Here is a 14,336-nt window from a genome sequence, read left to right on the forward strand (position 1 = left end):
TATTATTCTTAACGGTGATTATAATCTACTGAATTGATAATCAAGTATTTCTATTTTTCATTTCAATTTATGTGGTTTATCTTGTTTTAGCGTGTCTCATAGATATTAGTGGAAATGATTTGTTGGGTGCCTCGAGTTAATGATAGCAAGATTGGTTACCACAAAGAAAGGCATGTATGGATATTCCATCTTTGCTCATCTTTAATGATGTGGAATTTTTAATCAATTTATCCTACATTTTTTTTTGCGACTACTACTTATTTAAAAAACTAAACCTTGAACTTTCTTTCGTGTCAAATCTAGAGATGAAAACGAAAATGGGAGGTGTGTGCCCTGCCCTGCCAAATAGGAATCCTGGTAATGTCACCTGGCGTATTGAAATCGAAATATTATTACTCCCTCCATTCCAAATTAAACGACATTCTAAGAATCTTGGAGAGTTAAGAAATCTCAAGTTTGACTAAAATTATAGAGAAAATTATGAAGATTTATGACATCAATAAGTATTACTATGGAAATATAATTAACGAGGAATCTAATGATACTTAGTTGACATCATAAATGTTATTATTTTATCATATAAATTTAGTTAAACTTGAGATGTTTTAACTCATATTCTTGGAATGACTTATGATTTAGAGTGGAAGGAGCAGCTCTCGGCAACTTCTAGCTGACCAAGGAATGGCGGGGAAATGTAGTGGCAGTGTGCTCATAATTTGAGGTCGCGAAAGTTGGATAGCTTTGTGACCGGTTGAGCCTAGTGAACTACAACGAATGAACATTCAGAATGCATTGGTAGTTCCACCTGTTAAGTTGTTCTGTCAACCAACTCTCTTCCCGTTTAAGTTAAGCTCCTCTCTTTTGGGACGAAAAAGGAAGATGGTGGTGAGGAGGAGACTCAAGTTGACTCAAGAACGGCTGGTTTGTGAGGTCCTGCGATTCCATTCAGGATAACGCAGCCCTCTGCATTAAAATTTGGGCTATCATCCAACAGCTTAAATAAAAGTTGATCAGATGGTCTGTTGAAAGAAGCGCTTAAAACATACTACTCTGTAGGTGATGTTTCATTGGAATTGGATTAGTAGCGAGACTGATATGTTAAATAGGACCTTTAAAACGAGAAAACAAGGGAAAACAACAGCGTAAAAGACATGTTGAGCGGTCGAAGAGAACAGCGTATGTGATGAGGGCGAAGCTCAAACATATCGGCAAAAGCATGCTAAGCATCTCGAAACTTTAGGAGAGGCCCTCACTAATCACTACACAAGACAAAGGACAAGGAAAACCTATTATTAATAGCTAGTACCAACGATAAAGAGCAGACAGAGCAGCGGCAAGAAAACCATGTACACTAGTAGCAGAAAAGAAAACAGAGGGACTCCCTAGCTAGTACGCGGTGCCGGCGAGCTTCATGGAGGCCGGGAGCGGGCTGCGCATCGGCGAGCGCGGCGGCGGCGCCTGGGCGAGGCGGCGGCCGTCGGCGTTGTAGTAGATGACTCCGGGGAAGTCCAGCGGCTGGCAGCGCTCCCCCATCATGATCTCCTTCCTCCACACCGCGTCCCCCGCCTCCTCCTTTGCCGCCGCCTTCCTCCTCTTCGACTTCGACGAGGAGGAGGAGAGCGCCTTCTTGACGCCCTCGCCGCAGCCGCCGCCGAGGAACGGCACGATGGCGCGGGACGAGAAGGACGCCGCGATCCCGTCCCGCGGCGGGCGCAGGTGGTGCAGCCGCCGCGCCGCCCGCGACAGCCGCCGCGCGCACGTGCCCACCAGCGCCGCCACTGCCTGCGCAAGGCTCATCCCCATCGCCTCGCCCGCCCTCTCCTCGCCGTCTCTCCTTGCTCTGTTCTTGGAAGGCAGGCTTGTTGTCCTTGTGGCGCGCGCTTCGCTTCGCTCGCCTTTCCCTGCGGGCTGCTGGCTGCTGGCTGCTGGCTGCTGGCTGCTGGGTTTCGTGGGTATTTGTAGCGCCGAACGGGTGGGTGGCAGGGCGGGTCAGTCGCGACGGTTGGATTAATTAGCCGACTCCCGAGGAGCAATCTGATTTTTTTTATACATGGCTAAACTTGAGCCCCGTACATTTTTAGCTTTTTTTTTCATGAGATCGAAACATGAGGTTAAAAGTAAGCAAATGGTTAAAAACGAAATTAAAATCTTTTGCTGCCAAAAAGGTTCTAAAGTGGGCGCTGGACGTCCTATACCTCTTGTCGCTCGCATGCTTGGCTATGTATAAATAATTAAATAAGAGTAAATCAGTCATCGTAGATGAAGACTAAAATTTAGCCCATAAATTCAAACAGTCCAACAAAACTAAAGTTTAGAGGCTAAATTTTAGAGCTAAACTTTAGTGCTCGGACCAGTAATCCAAGGGCGGGCTCTGGGCTGGGCATCGCTTCCGCAGGTGGCTGGCGCGACTAGCGGCTCTCGCTGGCTGGCGTCGAAGTGGATTTGCTTGCGCAATGCGCATGGAACCGCACGCAACTACAGTGTTGAAGAGGACGATGGTGACGGGCTAGTAGGCCTGTGGATGGCAGAATTTGTGCCGTTTCGATGGCTTTTCTGAATTCTGATACGTGGCCGTTCGTTTTGGTAGATGCGGGTCTTCAGCCTGTTCGCTTGCTTGTAAGCGATTGTAAATTTCTAGCTAGCAATAGTGTTTTTCTCTCACACTAAACCCGCCAATAATAAATAATCTACGATCATTTACGGCCTCCCAAACAGCCTGCTTGTTGGCGGTTGGGCGGAGCGTGGCGAGCCGTGGTGTTGGCAGAATTGGAAGCTGGGACGGAGACGGCCGAAAGGAAAGCGTGGCTGATTATTAGTCTAAACATGGAGGGAGCCATGTTGCATTGGTTAAGGTATCGCTATATATGTCAATCTGTCTCGAAAAGATTTGCCTTCCGAAGACTGCGAGAGTACGGTATAATTTGACAGGCTGAGCGAGAAGAATCCGAGTACGTGTCAGTTACGTCTGGGAACGACGCAGTATGGCGTTATCAGCCGCGTAACTGTCCCGATGGTAACTGGTAAGTATTCTACTTACCACATGTATAAAAATGTCGACGATTCTACTTACCACATGTACCTTCCTGTCCAGCGACCAAAAGAAGATGTTCAAAAAAAAATTTGATGTTCAAAAAAGCGACCAAAAGAAGTGTACTGATGCGAAAGAAGTCGAGTCAGCCACAGAATCGGTCAAATGGAAGCACCGGCAATATACAATTCACGGCATATTGGAACGACGAAACAGGGGTCGTGCCTCGTGCGGGCGGTCAACTAGCGGATCGTTAACCGAATCTCGAGTTCCGGCCACAGCATTAGCAAGCCAAAGTTGATAAGAAACAGTCCAGTCCAGTCCCGTCACCACTCACCAAGTCACCAGTAAGCCAACCAAAGCTAACCAGACAGCTAGTCGCCTGAAACCCCTCGCACCATCGCAGATCACTAGATCAGTGCTCGTAAGCGAGATCCACCTACCAACTCTGATTATTAAGCGCCGCCAACCGAAGAAGCTGCCTTGGATAGTTCATTCTACTCATTCCTCAGTGGCCACCACCACATGTTGTCATGTCGACATGAGCTTGTGGACGCGCGCGACGACGGGCCGGGAGGAAAGTCGTGGCGAGCGCGTGCGTCGTCAGATTCTGATCCGGCCACGCCGCGCGGCTGCGCCTGCGCGCCTGCGACGCGATGGCATGCCTCGCCAGTCGCCACTACGGGTGCGGCGCATAGCCGGCCGGCCGGGGCACAAGCACAACACAAAATGCTCCGCGTTCCCCACCCGGAGCGCCAAAAGTTGCATGCGTGCCTTGCCGGCGTTGTGTGGTGGTCTGGTGGAGAAACGAATGATCCACTCCACTGACGCTTATCGCTCGCGCGCACTCGGCCAGTTCGCTGGTCGGTTTCTGGGCTGGTTTGGACTGGCTGGTGCTGGTTTGTTGTGAGAGGAAAACAATATTGGCTGGCTGGTTTGGGCTGGTTGAAACCAACAGGGTGAATGGCAACATTTTTCGCCGTCTTCAGCAGGGCCCTGGCCTGCTGGCCATCATTTCGGCTGGCTGGCTGTAAAGGATAGGAAGGAGAGTCATCAACCACCCGGTCCTACGTACCATCTTTGAGGAGTGTACATATCGCCTCCGATGCACTCAACGAATTGAATCGGACCGAAATTGAGTGTACCAATATGCATGCATGCTGTGCAATTTGTGTCGCCAAGTGAACTCGATCGTGCACATGCTGCTAGCTAGTAGTGTGTATATGCAACTGGACTGGACAAGTGCACTAGCTAGCCAGTTGCCCATTATTGATGTACCGCTGCGGTGAGTGATAAGGTAATAAGTGGTGGCAGCACTGTGGTTTTTTCGCGGAACTCCACTCATGCAATGCAACGTGGCGTCTATCCTGTTCGCACTTGCACTCGCACCACCTCACCTGGACCGTGTTCGCACTTGCACTTGCGCTTGCGCCACCTCGCCTGGAACGTGAAAGCAAGTAGCACAACTGCACAAGGGTGACTAAGGATAAAAGTTGTATCCTGCAGCTACTGATCGATCTGACGTGAGGGGTGAGGCAATGCACGCAGCTTCAGTGATTGGTACTCTCTCTCTCTCTCTCTCCAATATTATATGTATAATCTCTGAGAACATGTGACCTAAGGCCCGTTTAGTTGCCAAAAAATTTTGTATAGTAACTGTCACATCAAATCTTGCGGCACATACATAGAGTACTAAATATAGACGAAAAAAAAACTAATTACACAGTTGGTCGAGAAATCGCGAGACGAAACTTTTGAACCTAATTAGTCCATAATTAGACATTAATTACCAAATACAAACGAAATGCTACAGTAAGCCTAAATCCAAAAAAATTTTGGATCTAAACGCACCCTAACTTTGGCTATAAATCTATTGTTGTTTTCCTCTCTGTTTTTTTTTCCCTATACTTTGATCTTGGTGTGCAGAGAAATTAAACACTATGACGAGTCTTTCCTGCCACAGTACGAAACTAACCATCTTGCATGAACAGGAATCAATCAGTGAGGTGGCCCGTCAGCATCCCGAACTTAAGCCTAACATCGCTCCCAAAATTGAATGCTCGAGCTAGTCCACTCCTAACTAGCACCTCCCAAGACCTACGTTAGATCCTTGGGTAGCACAGAGGTAGCATGATGTAAGCATGTATAGCAAAAGGAGACCAGTACTGACCGTCGTACATGAACTTGCGTTTGAAACGATGTATTATAAGTTGCTCGTAAAGGACACAAGCCCAGACGGCCAAACTGCTAGCAATTGATTGCTCGGTCGAAACCCAGTTGACGTGCGATTGGAGGGCTTTCCTAATATACTAGGCTCGAGAGCACGCTTCTGTTGGAGATTCTTGGCTGCCGAATATATGTGTTTGTCTACGCGTGTAATGGCCAAACTAAGTGGGTGCCTGGATCTAATGACTAAGATTTAGAAGGTGTCGTAGGGAGATGTCGTATGCAGAATCCGTCAGTAATTCGTGAGATGAATTTATTAAGCCTAATTAATCTATTATTAGCACATGTTTACTGTAGCACCGCGCTGTCAAATCATGGCTAATTAGGCTTAAAAATTTCGTCTCGCGAAATAGTTTCAATCTATGCATTTAGTTTTATAATTAGTCTATATTTAATACTTCATGCATATGTCTAAATATTTGATGGAACAACTACGAAGCGAACGAAATACCCCCTAAATTCGGTGCAAGTTTGTTTTCGTCCAACAAGTCGTCACTTCTTGTTGGAAATTAAAATAAGTATAAGAATCTCTGTATCCTATTCGAAAGAATCTTACTGTCGATAGTAGGACAAGGCGATTAGTACAAACTGGTGCAAGAAACCAAAATGCGCAACGAGACGAGAGAGAGAGATTTGCGGGAACCCGGCCATTATCAACTGGCACGCCTGGAAGTGAGTGCTGCAAGCAGACGCATGCGTCGGGCCCGGGGCGCAGCGGCAGCGGACGTGTTACCCCGTTGCCAGATCGGTCGGTCTCAGATCAGTGCCAACTTTTTTATTTTTTAGTCTTTTTTTTATAAAAATTTTCACAAATATGCTCCTAGAGATATGATTTTTTAATCTAGACCCTTAACTCGGCGCAATCGTTGGTCGCGTTGATCTTACACGTCTCGGCGCCATAGATTCTTGTGCCTAGGTCTTGAGCTCGATGCAAACGTGGCGGTGACTTGGCAGGCTGCTGGCGCAGTAGATCCTAGTGCCAATATCTATGACGCCGAGATGGTGTTTTAACCTGCCTGCAACCTTCCTGTTTGAGCCTTCTTCCTCTTCTTTCTCCTCCCTCTCGGGTTTTTTCTCTCCCCACTTCGTCCTACTTCGCGAATCGGCATATTGGACCTTGGAAACTTTAATTTGATCCATAGATCTTCGAGGGTAAGATATCCTCGCTCCCCTCCTAGTGTTTTTCGCATCGATTCGGTATATATTAGTCGGATTTTTTAACTTAAGAATCGTCACTACTTAGGGTTTCATGCAATTTTTAATATTTGTATTATACAACCGTAGGATGCCAAAGCGTGAAAAAGCTAGCAAACCAAGGTAACCTCAGCGTATGTTGTTATGTTATGAGTTCATTGTTGTGCATCAAATGTGAAACCCTATGCGTGCTGGGAGCAGGGGTCGTGTCGCGGCCAAGGTCACCGGAGGGAGCGCCTATGTGCGCGTCGGACGCGGCGAGCCAGGACGGACGAGGCGGCGCGTGCCGGGAGGGGCGGCGCAGGACGGCCGGCGCTCCGCGCGGCGAGGCGGCGCGGCCACAGCCGCGGGCACGGGGCGGGCATGGGAGCGGGCGGGCGCGGTGGCCGCCGCGGGCACGGACGAGAGCGGGGGCGGGCGGCCGGGCTACGCGCGGCGCCGGTGGTGCGGCAGCACTAGGTCGGGGAGCGTTAGAGAGAAAGGAATGGAGGGCCCATACGTAAGACAGGGCTTGACGTCAATAACCACAACGCCAAGCTTGGCGCCAAGATCTACGGTGCTAAGCTTGATGCCGAGATCTACGGCGCCGAGCTTGATGCCAAGATCTACGGCGCCAAGCTCGGCGTTAGGATCTACGACGCCAAGCTGCCTGCCAAGTCAGCGCCACGTCTACGTCGAGACGTGTAAGCTTGATGCCACCAACAATGGCGCCGAGCTAAGGATCTAAATTTTGAAATCATATTTATAGGGACATATTTGTGATTTTTTTTAAAAAAGAGCTAAAAAAGCCAAAAAAAAATTCGGCAGATCAGTGCGGCCGCGACGCCATGTTTCGTCGGGAACTCGCGTGCGTGTCCATCCGCTCGCGGTGCGTGACCTTGTCGTGTCCTGCCGTCTGCTGCCGCACTCGCGCTCTGCTTGACAGCGACCGGGGGGTAACGATGTGTGCTCCCTCTAATGCAGTGCCTTTGACTACCTTACGGCCAGAGGCACGTCTAGTTTAGTCGCATCATCGCGACACTAGTGCGCGCTGCAATTAGGAAAAGTTGGGGGAAGAACACACGGTCCTTGAGGTGTTTACTGGCTAGCGCGCTGTTTGTTTGAGCTTATTTTACTTATAAATCATACTTTTTTAACTAATAAACAATATTTTTTTATCAAATCAATTAATAGTATTTTCAGCCATAACTTATTAGCATATAAGCCAAACAAACAGGCGTAGAGTGACGGGCGATGGCGATGGCGATGGCGATTGGCGAGTGACGGGCGGGCCGGCGTTGACTCAACACCTGTGCAACTTGACCGAATTCCAGCCAGTGGCGAGGGAACAAATTGCGTCTTGTTTAGTTCCACCTTAAATTTCCAAAAAGTGTTACAGTGTTTATAATATTTACGGCCTGTGTATAAAGCATTAAATATAGACAAAAAAAAAACTAATTGCACAATTTGGTGGGAAATTGCGAGACGAACGTTTTGAGCCTAATTAGTCCATGATTGAACACTAATTACCAAATAAAAATGAAAGTGCTACAGTAGCCCTAAACTCCAACCTACCTGAACTAAACACGCGCCTGTCTACAGTTTGGTGGGCTGAGTGGCTGACTGCTTTTGTCTACAGTTGCAGACCGAGTCGCGATCAAGTCTGGCGGCTTGTCTAGTGGCCTGTCGTGTGTTCATCGGCGTTGCGGGTTTTCCGACGTTTCGCTTCGGCTGGCCACATGTGATGTGAGCTACTCCAAGTCAATCGCGTCCGTCAAGTCTGCTATACTCATGTACGCTATGGCCAATACTTCTGGTCAAGTATTTGGTAACGGTTGACCATGCAGGTTGAACTACTGAAACGCCCGTCCGGTCTCTGGGATCATCTCGAGTTCGGTCATTATTCTGTTCGTCGGGTTCATGTGACTGTGAGTTGGAGACGTTTGTGGTGTTGTACGGCTTACATCATATTCGACTGGTTCGGTTTCTTTTTTTATCTAGAATAGCTTACAACAATTCAATCGAAACAGTATTTTTCAGCCAAGTTTTAACCAACGAACGGAACCATAATAATAAAATGGCCTGTGGGAGTGGGAACAGGCCCTTTGGTCAATGCGGTCCCGGCCCAGGTTGCACGGCCGAACCAATTTCGTGGGCTTACTCTTCAGATCACCACGTACGGTAGAACAGGCCTTATTATGGGTCGGTGCGTGCCCGACTCGCTCCACACAAAGAAAACGTGTTTGCTCTGCTAATAAAGCTAAAAGAAAAGGATTATGCGTGGTTCATCTGATCATCTGAAGTAGTATCAGCTAATACTATTCCCAATTAGGCACGCACCACTTCAGGTTGTGGGACACCGACCGTTTTCCTTTAGCATCCATGCATTTTCTTATACAATCTGAAGGGCTCGAGCTCACATCTTATATGCCAGTATGCCGCCATCTTGTCTACAGTGGGCTGAGTGGCTGACTGCAGGCAAAAGAAAAACAGGGCCAAACCATCAGCTGAGAGAAGTGGGAAGGCAACTAGACAAGCCTTATATAAAGGATGTGGTGAACATGGGCACAGGCAAGGTAGCTGGAGGTGTAGCTTGACAGGAACTAAGAAAAGGTAGGAGCAACACATTTTTTCTTTATTATTGCTGTTGTTGTAATGTGCTAAAAATTTCACTTTTTTGCTTGTAGGAAGAGAACTAAGAAGACTAGTGTGAAGCCTGGGAGGAAGAAGAGCAAGACAGGAGACATCTCTGCTCCTAAACAAGCCACTCCTGGGACAAGGCTTGCAGCAGCAAGGGAAGCTACAGTGAGGGCAAGGCTAGAGACAGAAAAAGCTCAACTCAGAGCTTCAGCAGCTATAGAAGCTGCTGAAGCAGCAGCAAGGGCAGCCAACAGAGAGCTCCCTGTTGAACTTGTGCCTATAGAGGTTCAGCTAGCAGCTCCAGCCTCTAGGAACCCCATCAGGTCCAAGCACTAGGAGGTATAATCACTAGGATTTTTGTAAACATCCAGTGCACTGCTTGCTGTTGTAAACACCCCTCACTTTCTATTTTTTTCAGGAGATTATTGTTGGGTGCAGCTGAACCTCTTCCAGAAGGAGAGCTACAAGTTGTGGAGGCCGTGCTCAAGAAGATGACTCCGAGGAGGAAGCAGCTGGCCTCCAAGATCAAGAAAACATGAGACAAGCCAAGGCCGTGGAGATGAAAAACAATGACTTTTGTGGATTCCTAGTGTGCATTGTGGCCAGAACCTGTTAAATGGCATTAGTGCTCTATATTTGTCGGCCAGAACCTAATAAATGGCACCTTATGTACTTTTGTTGGTCAGAACTGTTAAATGGCCATTGCTTTAGCTATGTGTCGCCTAGAACCTGTTTAATGATTCTATGTATGGCTGTTATGACCAAACTTAGACATCAGTGGTCTCTTTTAGCTAATGTGCTTGCTGTGCACGGTACATTTCATATATATATTTGGTACAATTCATGTGTGGCCATGATGATGCTGATTTTTAATGTACAGTGGTTGTCGAATTTATGTACTAATATATGTATGTAAATTTATGACCATGATTAGCATATATCATGTCGATTTTTTACTGTAGACTGCCTCCTGTAGCAAATATATATAGAGCACGTTGATTGGCTGGTTGGAGCTGGAGCACGTGGCTTTTTTTTAGCACGGTGGCTAGTTAGAGCTGACTGTCCTAATAGCCTAAGGGGCATGGATGTCTTTTTCCCTGGGCGATTCACCGTGGCATGATGACCTGTACTGCCACGAGTCCAAAATAGGCAAATCTTTAGCACCAGAGCAATTCAGATGGCAAATCTATAATTCATATTCTAAAGCTGGCAAGTTAGTAGGAGCCAACCGTAAGGGTGGCAAATTGGAGGATGCAGATGAAATCTATAATCCAGGCTCTTGCTGCAGTCCACATATTTTTTGCATAAACCTCTCCAGTGTAGTACTTCTTCATGTTCTCCATCAAATGTCTAAAGCACTCTCTCTGCTCAGCCCATGGAAACACTTGCTTGACTGCAGCTTCAAGCCCCTTGCATGCATCAGTGCAAACAACCAACCTAGGCAGGGGCCCTATTGCTTTACCTAGCTGTTCCATGAACCATGTCCAATTTTCTGTGGTTTCAGTGTAAAAAAACAAATGCTAGTGGAAACATCCAATTATGCCCATCTAATGCTAAAGCTGCAGGCATTTGTCCATTCCACTCTCCAGTTAAATGTGTGGAATCTATACTAATGTAAGGCCTGCAACCATATAAGAATCCATCTATGCAAGCCTTAAAGGCACAAAAAAATCTAGTGAAGTGCACTTTCCCATCAACTGTGACTATGTCTATCTCTACAACACTGCCAGGTGACCTCAACTCTACCTTGGCTTTGAATCTGTACAACCAATCATAAGAATCAGACCACTTACCAAATAGTTTGTTTGCTGCTCTCTGTCTCCCATACCACATAGTTTGGTAGCTTGTCTCAATTTTGTACTTGTCATCAAGAAACTTCTTAACTGCAGCAGCCCCCATACTTGGTTTTTTCTTCAATAGAGGTATAGCTCTTTGTGCAACCCAACCAATAGAAGCCATGTTGGTAACAGCCCTATTAGTTGATGGACACTTGTGGACACCACTGTTGATCTGAATCTGCACAACAAAACATACAATGTTAGAAACCAACTCAAGTCAAACCAAAAAAAAGTATGCATGAACATAAATGAAATGTACCCTGACACTCTTATCACGTTGAGTCCTAGCTCTAATAATCCAAGGACAGCCAGCTGCCTTGCAAAATCCCCTGAACCTCTTTTTGTCAGACTTCTCTGTCCCAAGCTCAAAATCTTTAACAATGGCATGTTGCCTTACTGCCATCCTAAAGTCATCCATACAGGGATAGTGTATGCCAACTGACATATCCGAAAATTACTTATCCCAATCTTCCATAGGCTCAGTAGGAGCTGTGTCATCAACAGTAATTGCAGCATCTTCTATCTCTCTTTCAAGTTCCTTAGAGATGGTAGGGATAGAAATTTCCTCTCTAGCAGCTTCCTTGGCCTTCTCATGAGCTTCCTGGAACCCCATTGCCTCATAAACAACATCCTCATCAGCTATTGCATTTGCCTCACCATCCTCAGCTTTCTCTTGGATGATAGTCAATGTAGCCTAGTCTACTGGAACTGCCTCATCACCATCCTGTGCTGGAGATGTACAGGTATCAGCCATTCCTTCTGAATTAGCTCCAGCATAAGAAGCATCAACATTGGTCACATCAGACATAGGAATACCACTGTTGTTTGTCTCATATCCATCCTTAGTAGTAACCTCAACAGTAATATATGCCATCCTTTCCTCCCATTTCTCCTCTATCATTTTCTGCCATTGCTCATCTCTTCTAATTTTCCATTCAGAGCCACTATCACTGTCCAAAACCCAAATTGACAATGTCTGGCTTGATCCCCATATAATCTTCGTAGCCATTTTATCATGAAACTGAGCTAGACTGTACCCAACACTCCTATCTAGCCACAACTCATGTTCTTGGTCAACAATTTCAACAAGCCCATCATATTCAAGCACAACAGTGTACTTAACGATTTTAACAACTAGCCTAAATGCATTGCCAGGTTCGATCCTGGCATTAATGTAAACATAAAAACATTGCATTGTTAGCCAAGTACCCCATGTAACTCAGTCCAACTGTCTGCCCTACAGTGAAAATAGAGACTCACCAAGGGGGGCAGCCATCAGGTTCCATGGTCATAGATCAGGATCCAGCGCCTGCTACATCACCCACCTACAAACCAAAATTGCAGTAAAAATCAATGTTCAACCCTAACCCTAGCTCGGTAAACGAAGGCAAAATAAGAGGGCCAGCGAGGGGCGGAGGGTGGGGGAAGTGCGTGGTCAAACCTGCTTGGGTTCGGGGTTGTGGAAGTGCAGATCGGGGTCAACTTCCGGCCACCGTCCTGCAGCCCACCTCGCCGTACCAGCTGCTGCAGCCGAGAGCAGGGGCGCGGGAGAAGAACGGGGAAGAGAGGGCGCGGGCGACCGGCGAACGGGAGAGGAGGATTCGGGACGGACGAAGGGCTCGGCGCCGGTCGCGCGGGGCTTCTCCTCTGCCAGTTGCGGGATTCCGGGCGACCGCGAGCGGACCTGCTCCCCTTTCCGTCGCGGGTGGAGAACGGGGGAAGGGGACGACTCGAGAAGCGATAGGCCCGGGATGAGAAAAAATAGAGTGGAGGATAGGGAGGTTTTTTTCCTAAGCCAATCCACCGTGGCAAGCTGAGGTGTACTGCCACGATGTTAAAACGGGCAAATCTGTAGCACCATCGTGATTTGGGTGGCAAATCTATAATTGCCGTTCTAAAGGTGGCAAGTCCGTAGGAGCCAACCGTAAGGGTGGCAAATATATAAATATCCCCGATCCAAGGCAAAGAAACGTTTACATACATCTCATCATTCCGGCCGGACCGAAAGTTTTCTGCTTTTCTTATCTACAACACCTAGAAGAAGAACCAGATTCTTGGCTAACGATTCCGTCACCAATCAACCAAGAACCAAAGAAAGAGGCATAAGTGGTTGCACGAGTGGAACGGTTTATTCCTCGCCGTCGCTCTCAGACGATCGTGCAGGCGTTGGGATTCTCCTCGCTGAAGATGGTGGTGAGCCTGTTGGCGTCAGTGGCGATGCGGTAGATGCCCTCGCGCACCGGCGTCGGGTAGTAGCTCCGGTACTCCCCGGAGAAGTACTCGTGCCGCCGCAGCGTCGCCTCCCACCTCGGCAGCGGCGACGGCGTGTACCGGAGCAGGTACCCCTGCCCCTGTGTGGGTGCGGGCGCGGGCGCCGCGCCGTGAGGCGCCTGATCCGTCGCTTTCTCGATGTTGCCCGGGCCCTGCGCGTGCTCCTGCTGTGCTTGTTCCTCTTGCTGCTGAGGGGGAGGAGGCTCCAGGCCGAACCGGACGCGGCCGGGCTGCTTCTTCTTGCCTCGTTTCGGGCCCTTTGGCGGCTTCGGCTCAGCCTGTGGCTGCGCGTCTTGCGTTTGCGCGGGTGGCTCGGGTTGCTCTGGTTGCTCGGTTTGGGGTTGAGGAGGTTGGGATTCGGGTGTATCGTCGTGGTGCTACTCGGGCTCGTGTCGGGGCGGTGTTTGGGGCTGCTCGGGCTCTGGTGTGCTCTGCTGCTGCTGCGGTTGCGGTTGCGGTTGCGGCGGCGGTGACGGTGGGATCACGTAGATGGAGTTGTTGCTGGCGAAGGTCACCGTGCGCGCCACCGGCCGCACGTAGTGGATCTCCGTGGGCGGGCCAGGCGGGTACGCCAAGGCGTAATCGAAGTCCAGCACTCCAGCCTCCCTTCCCTCCATCTCTCGCACCCTGCACGTGAGCAACTCGTCATTTGTCACACACAGTTGTATTTCACTTTTCCTTTCTTTTTCTTGTTTGGAAGACGAACTAGCTCGATTACAGCGACCAAACACTTGATTGAGTTGATTCGAAATAGCCAGGGCTCAAATCATAACGAGCTGTTGACAAAGAAAGCAGCACTTTCGAGTGTAAGCACTCAATGAACAAGATGGCAGCTGCTTGCTCGTAACCGTGAGCCATGCAAGCTTGCTGTTAGTCTGTTTACGTGCGTTCCTTCTCGTTGTCTTGCACAGCAAAGTGCAACTTAGCTTGAGTTGCTTGGTAATGTGAAGACCAGCGAACTTTTTTGCCAGGATAAATGAGAGTAATGAACTTACAACAGATGTAGGCGATGAAGCAGAGTCAAAACTGCCGAAACTGTCAGTAAGCATTCCAGCAAGTATGCAATCAAGCTGATTGCGGGGTGCGGTATAATGAAGAACAACGTACTAAATCTGTGGAGCTGTTGATAGCTAACACAAATTCTTCATGCAGAGTAGTGA

At 48.2% G+C, this 14,336-nt stretch overlaps 1 protein-coding gene, 1 long non-coding RNA gene and 2 pseudogenes across 2 annotated transcripts; all 4 read right to left on the reverse strand.

Moving 5' to 3' along the window:
* Window positions 1–1,271: 1,271 nt before the first annotated feature.
* LOC136464313 (uncharacterized) lies at window positions 1,272–1,925 on the reverse strand. The gene has a single exon (XM_066463277.1). It carries the CDS (start codon window positions 1,801–1,803, stop codon window positions 1,387–1,389), a length of 417 nt encoding a protein of 138 aa, XP_066319374.1. The 5' UTR covers window positions 1,804–1,925; the 3' UTR covers window positions 1,272–1,386.
* An 8,941-nt stretch (window positions 1,926–10,866) lies between these two features.
* On the reverse strand, window positions 10,867–12,458 carry LOC136464314 (uncharacterized). Its single transcript, XR_010761172.1, has 3 exons — window positions 12,347–12,458; window positions 12,166–12,230; window positions 10,867–11,083 (listed from the first exon to the last, which is right to left on the reverse strand). It is a non-coding gene; the product is annotated as an uncharacterized lncRNA (long non-coding RNA).
* LOC136462261 (uncharacterized) lies at window positions 11,123–11,806 on the reverse strand (annotated as a pseudogene).
* Window positions 12,459–12,865: 407 nt separating the features above from the next.
* On the reverse strand, window positions 12,866–14,196 carry LOC136467607 (uncharacterized; annotated as a pseudogene).
* Between the last annotated feature and the right edge of the window lie 140 nt (window positions 14,197–14,336).

This window comes from Miscanthus floridulus, chromosome 7 (genome assembly GCF_019320115.1).
Source record: "Miscanthus floridulus cultivar M001 chromosome 7, ASM1932011v1, whole genome shotgun sequence".
NCBI lineage: Eukaryota > Viridiplantae > Streptophyta > Magnoliopsida > Poales > Poaceae > Miscanthus > Miscanthus floridulus.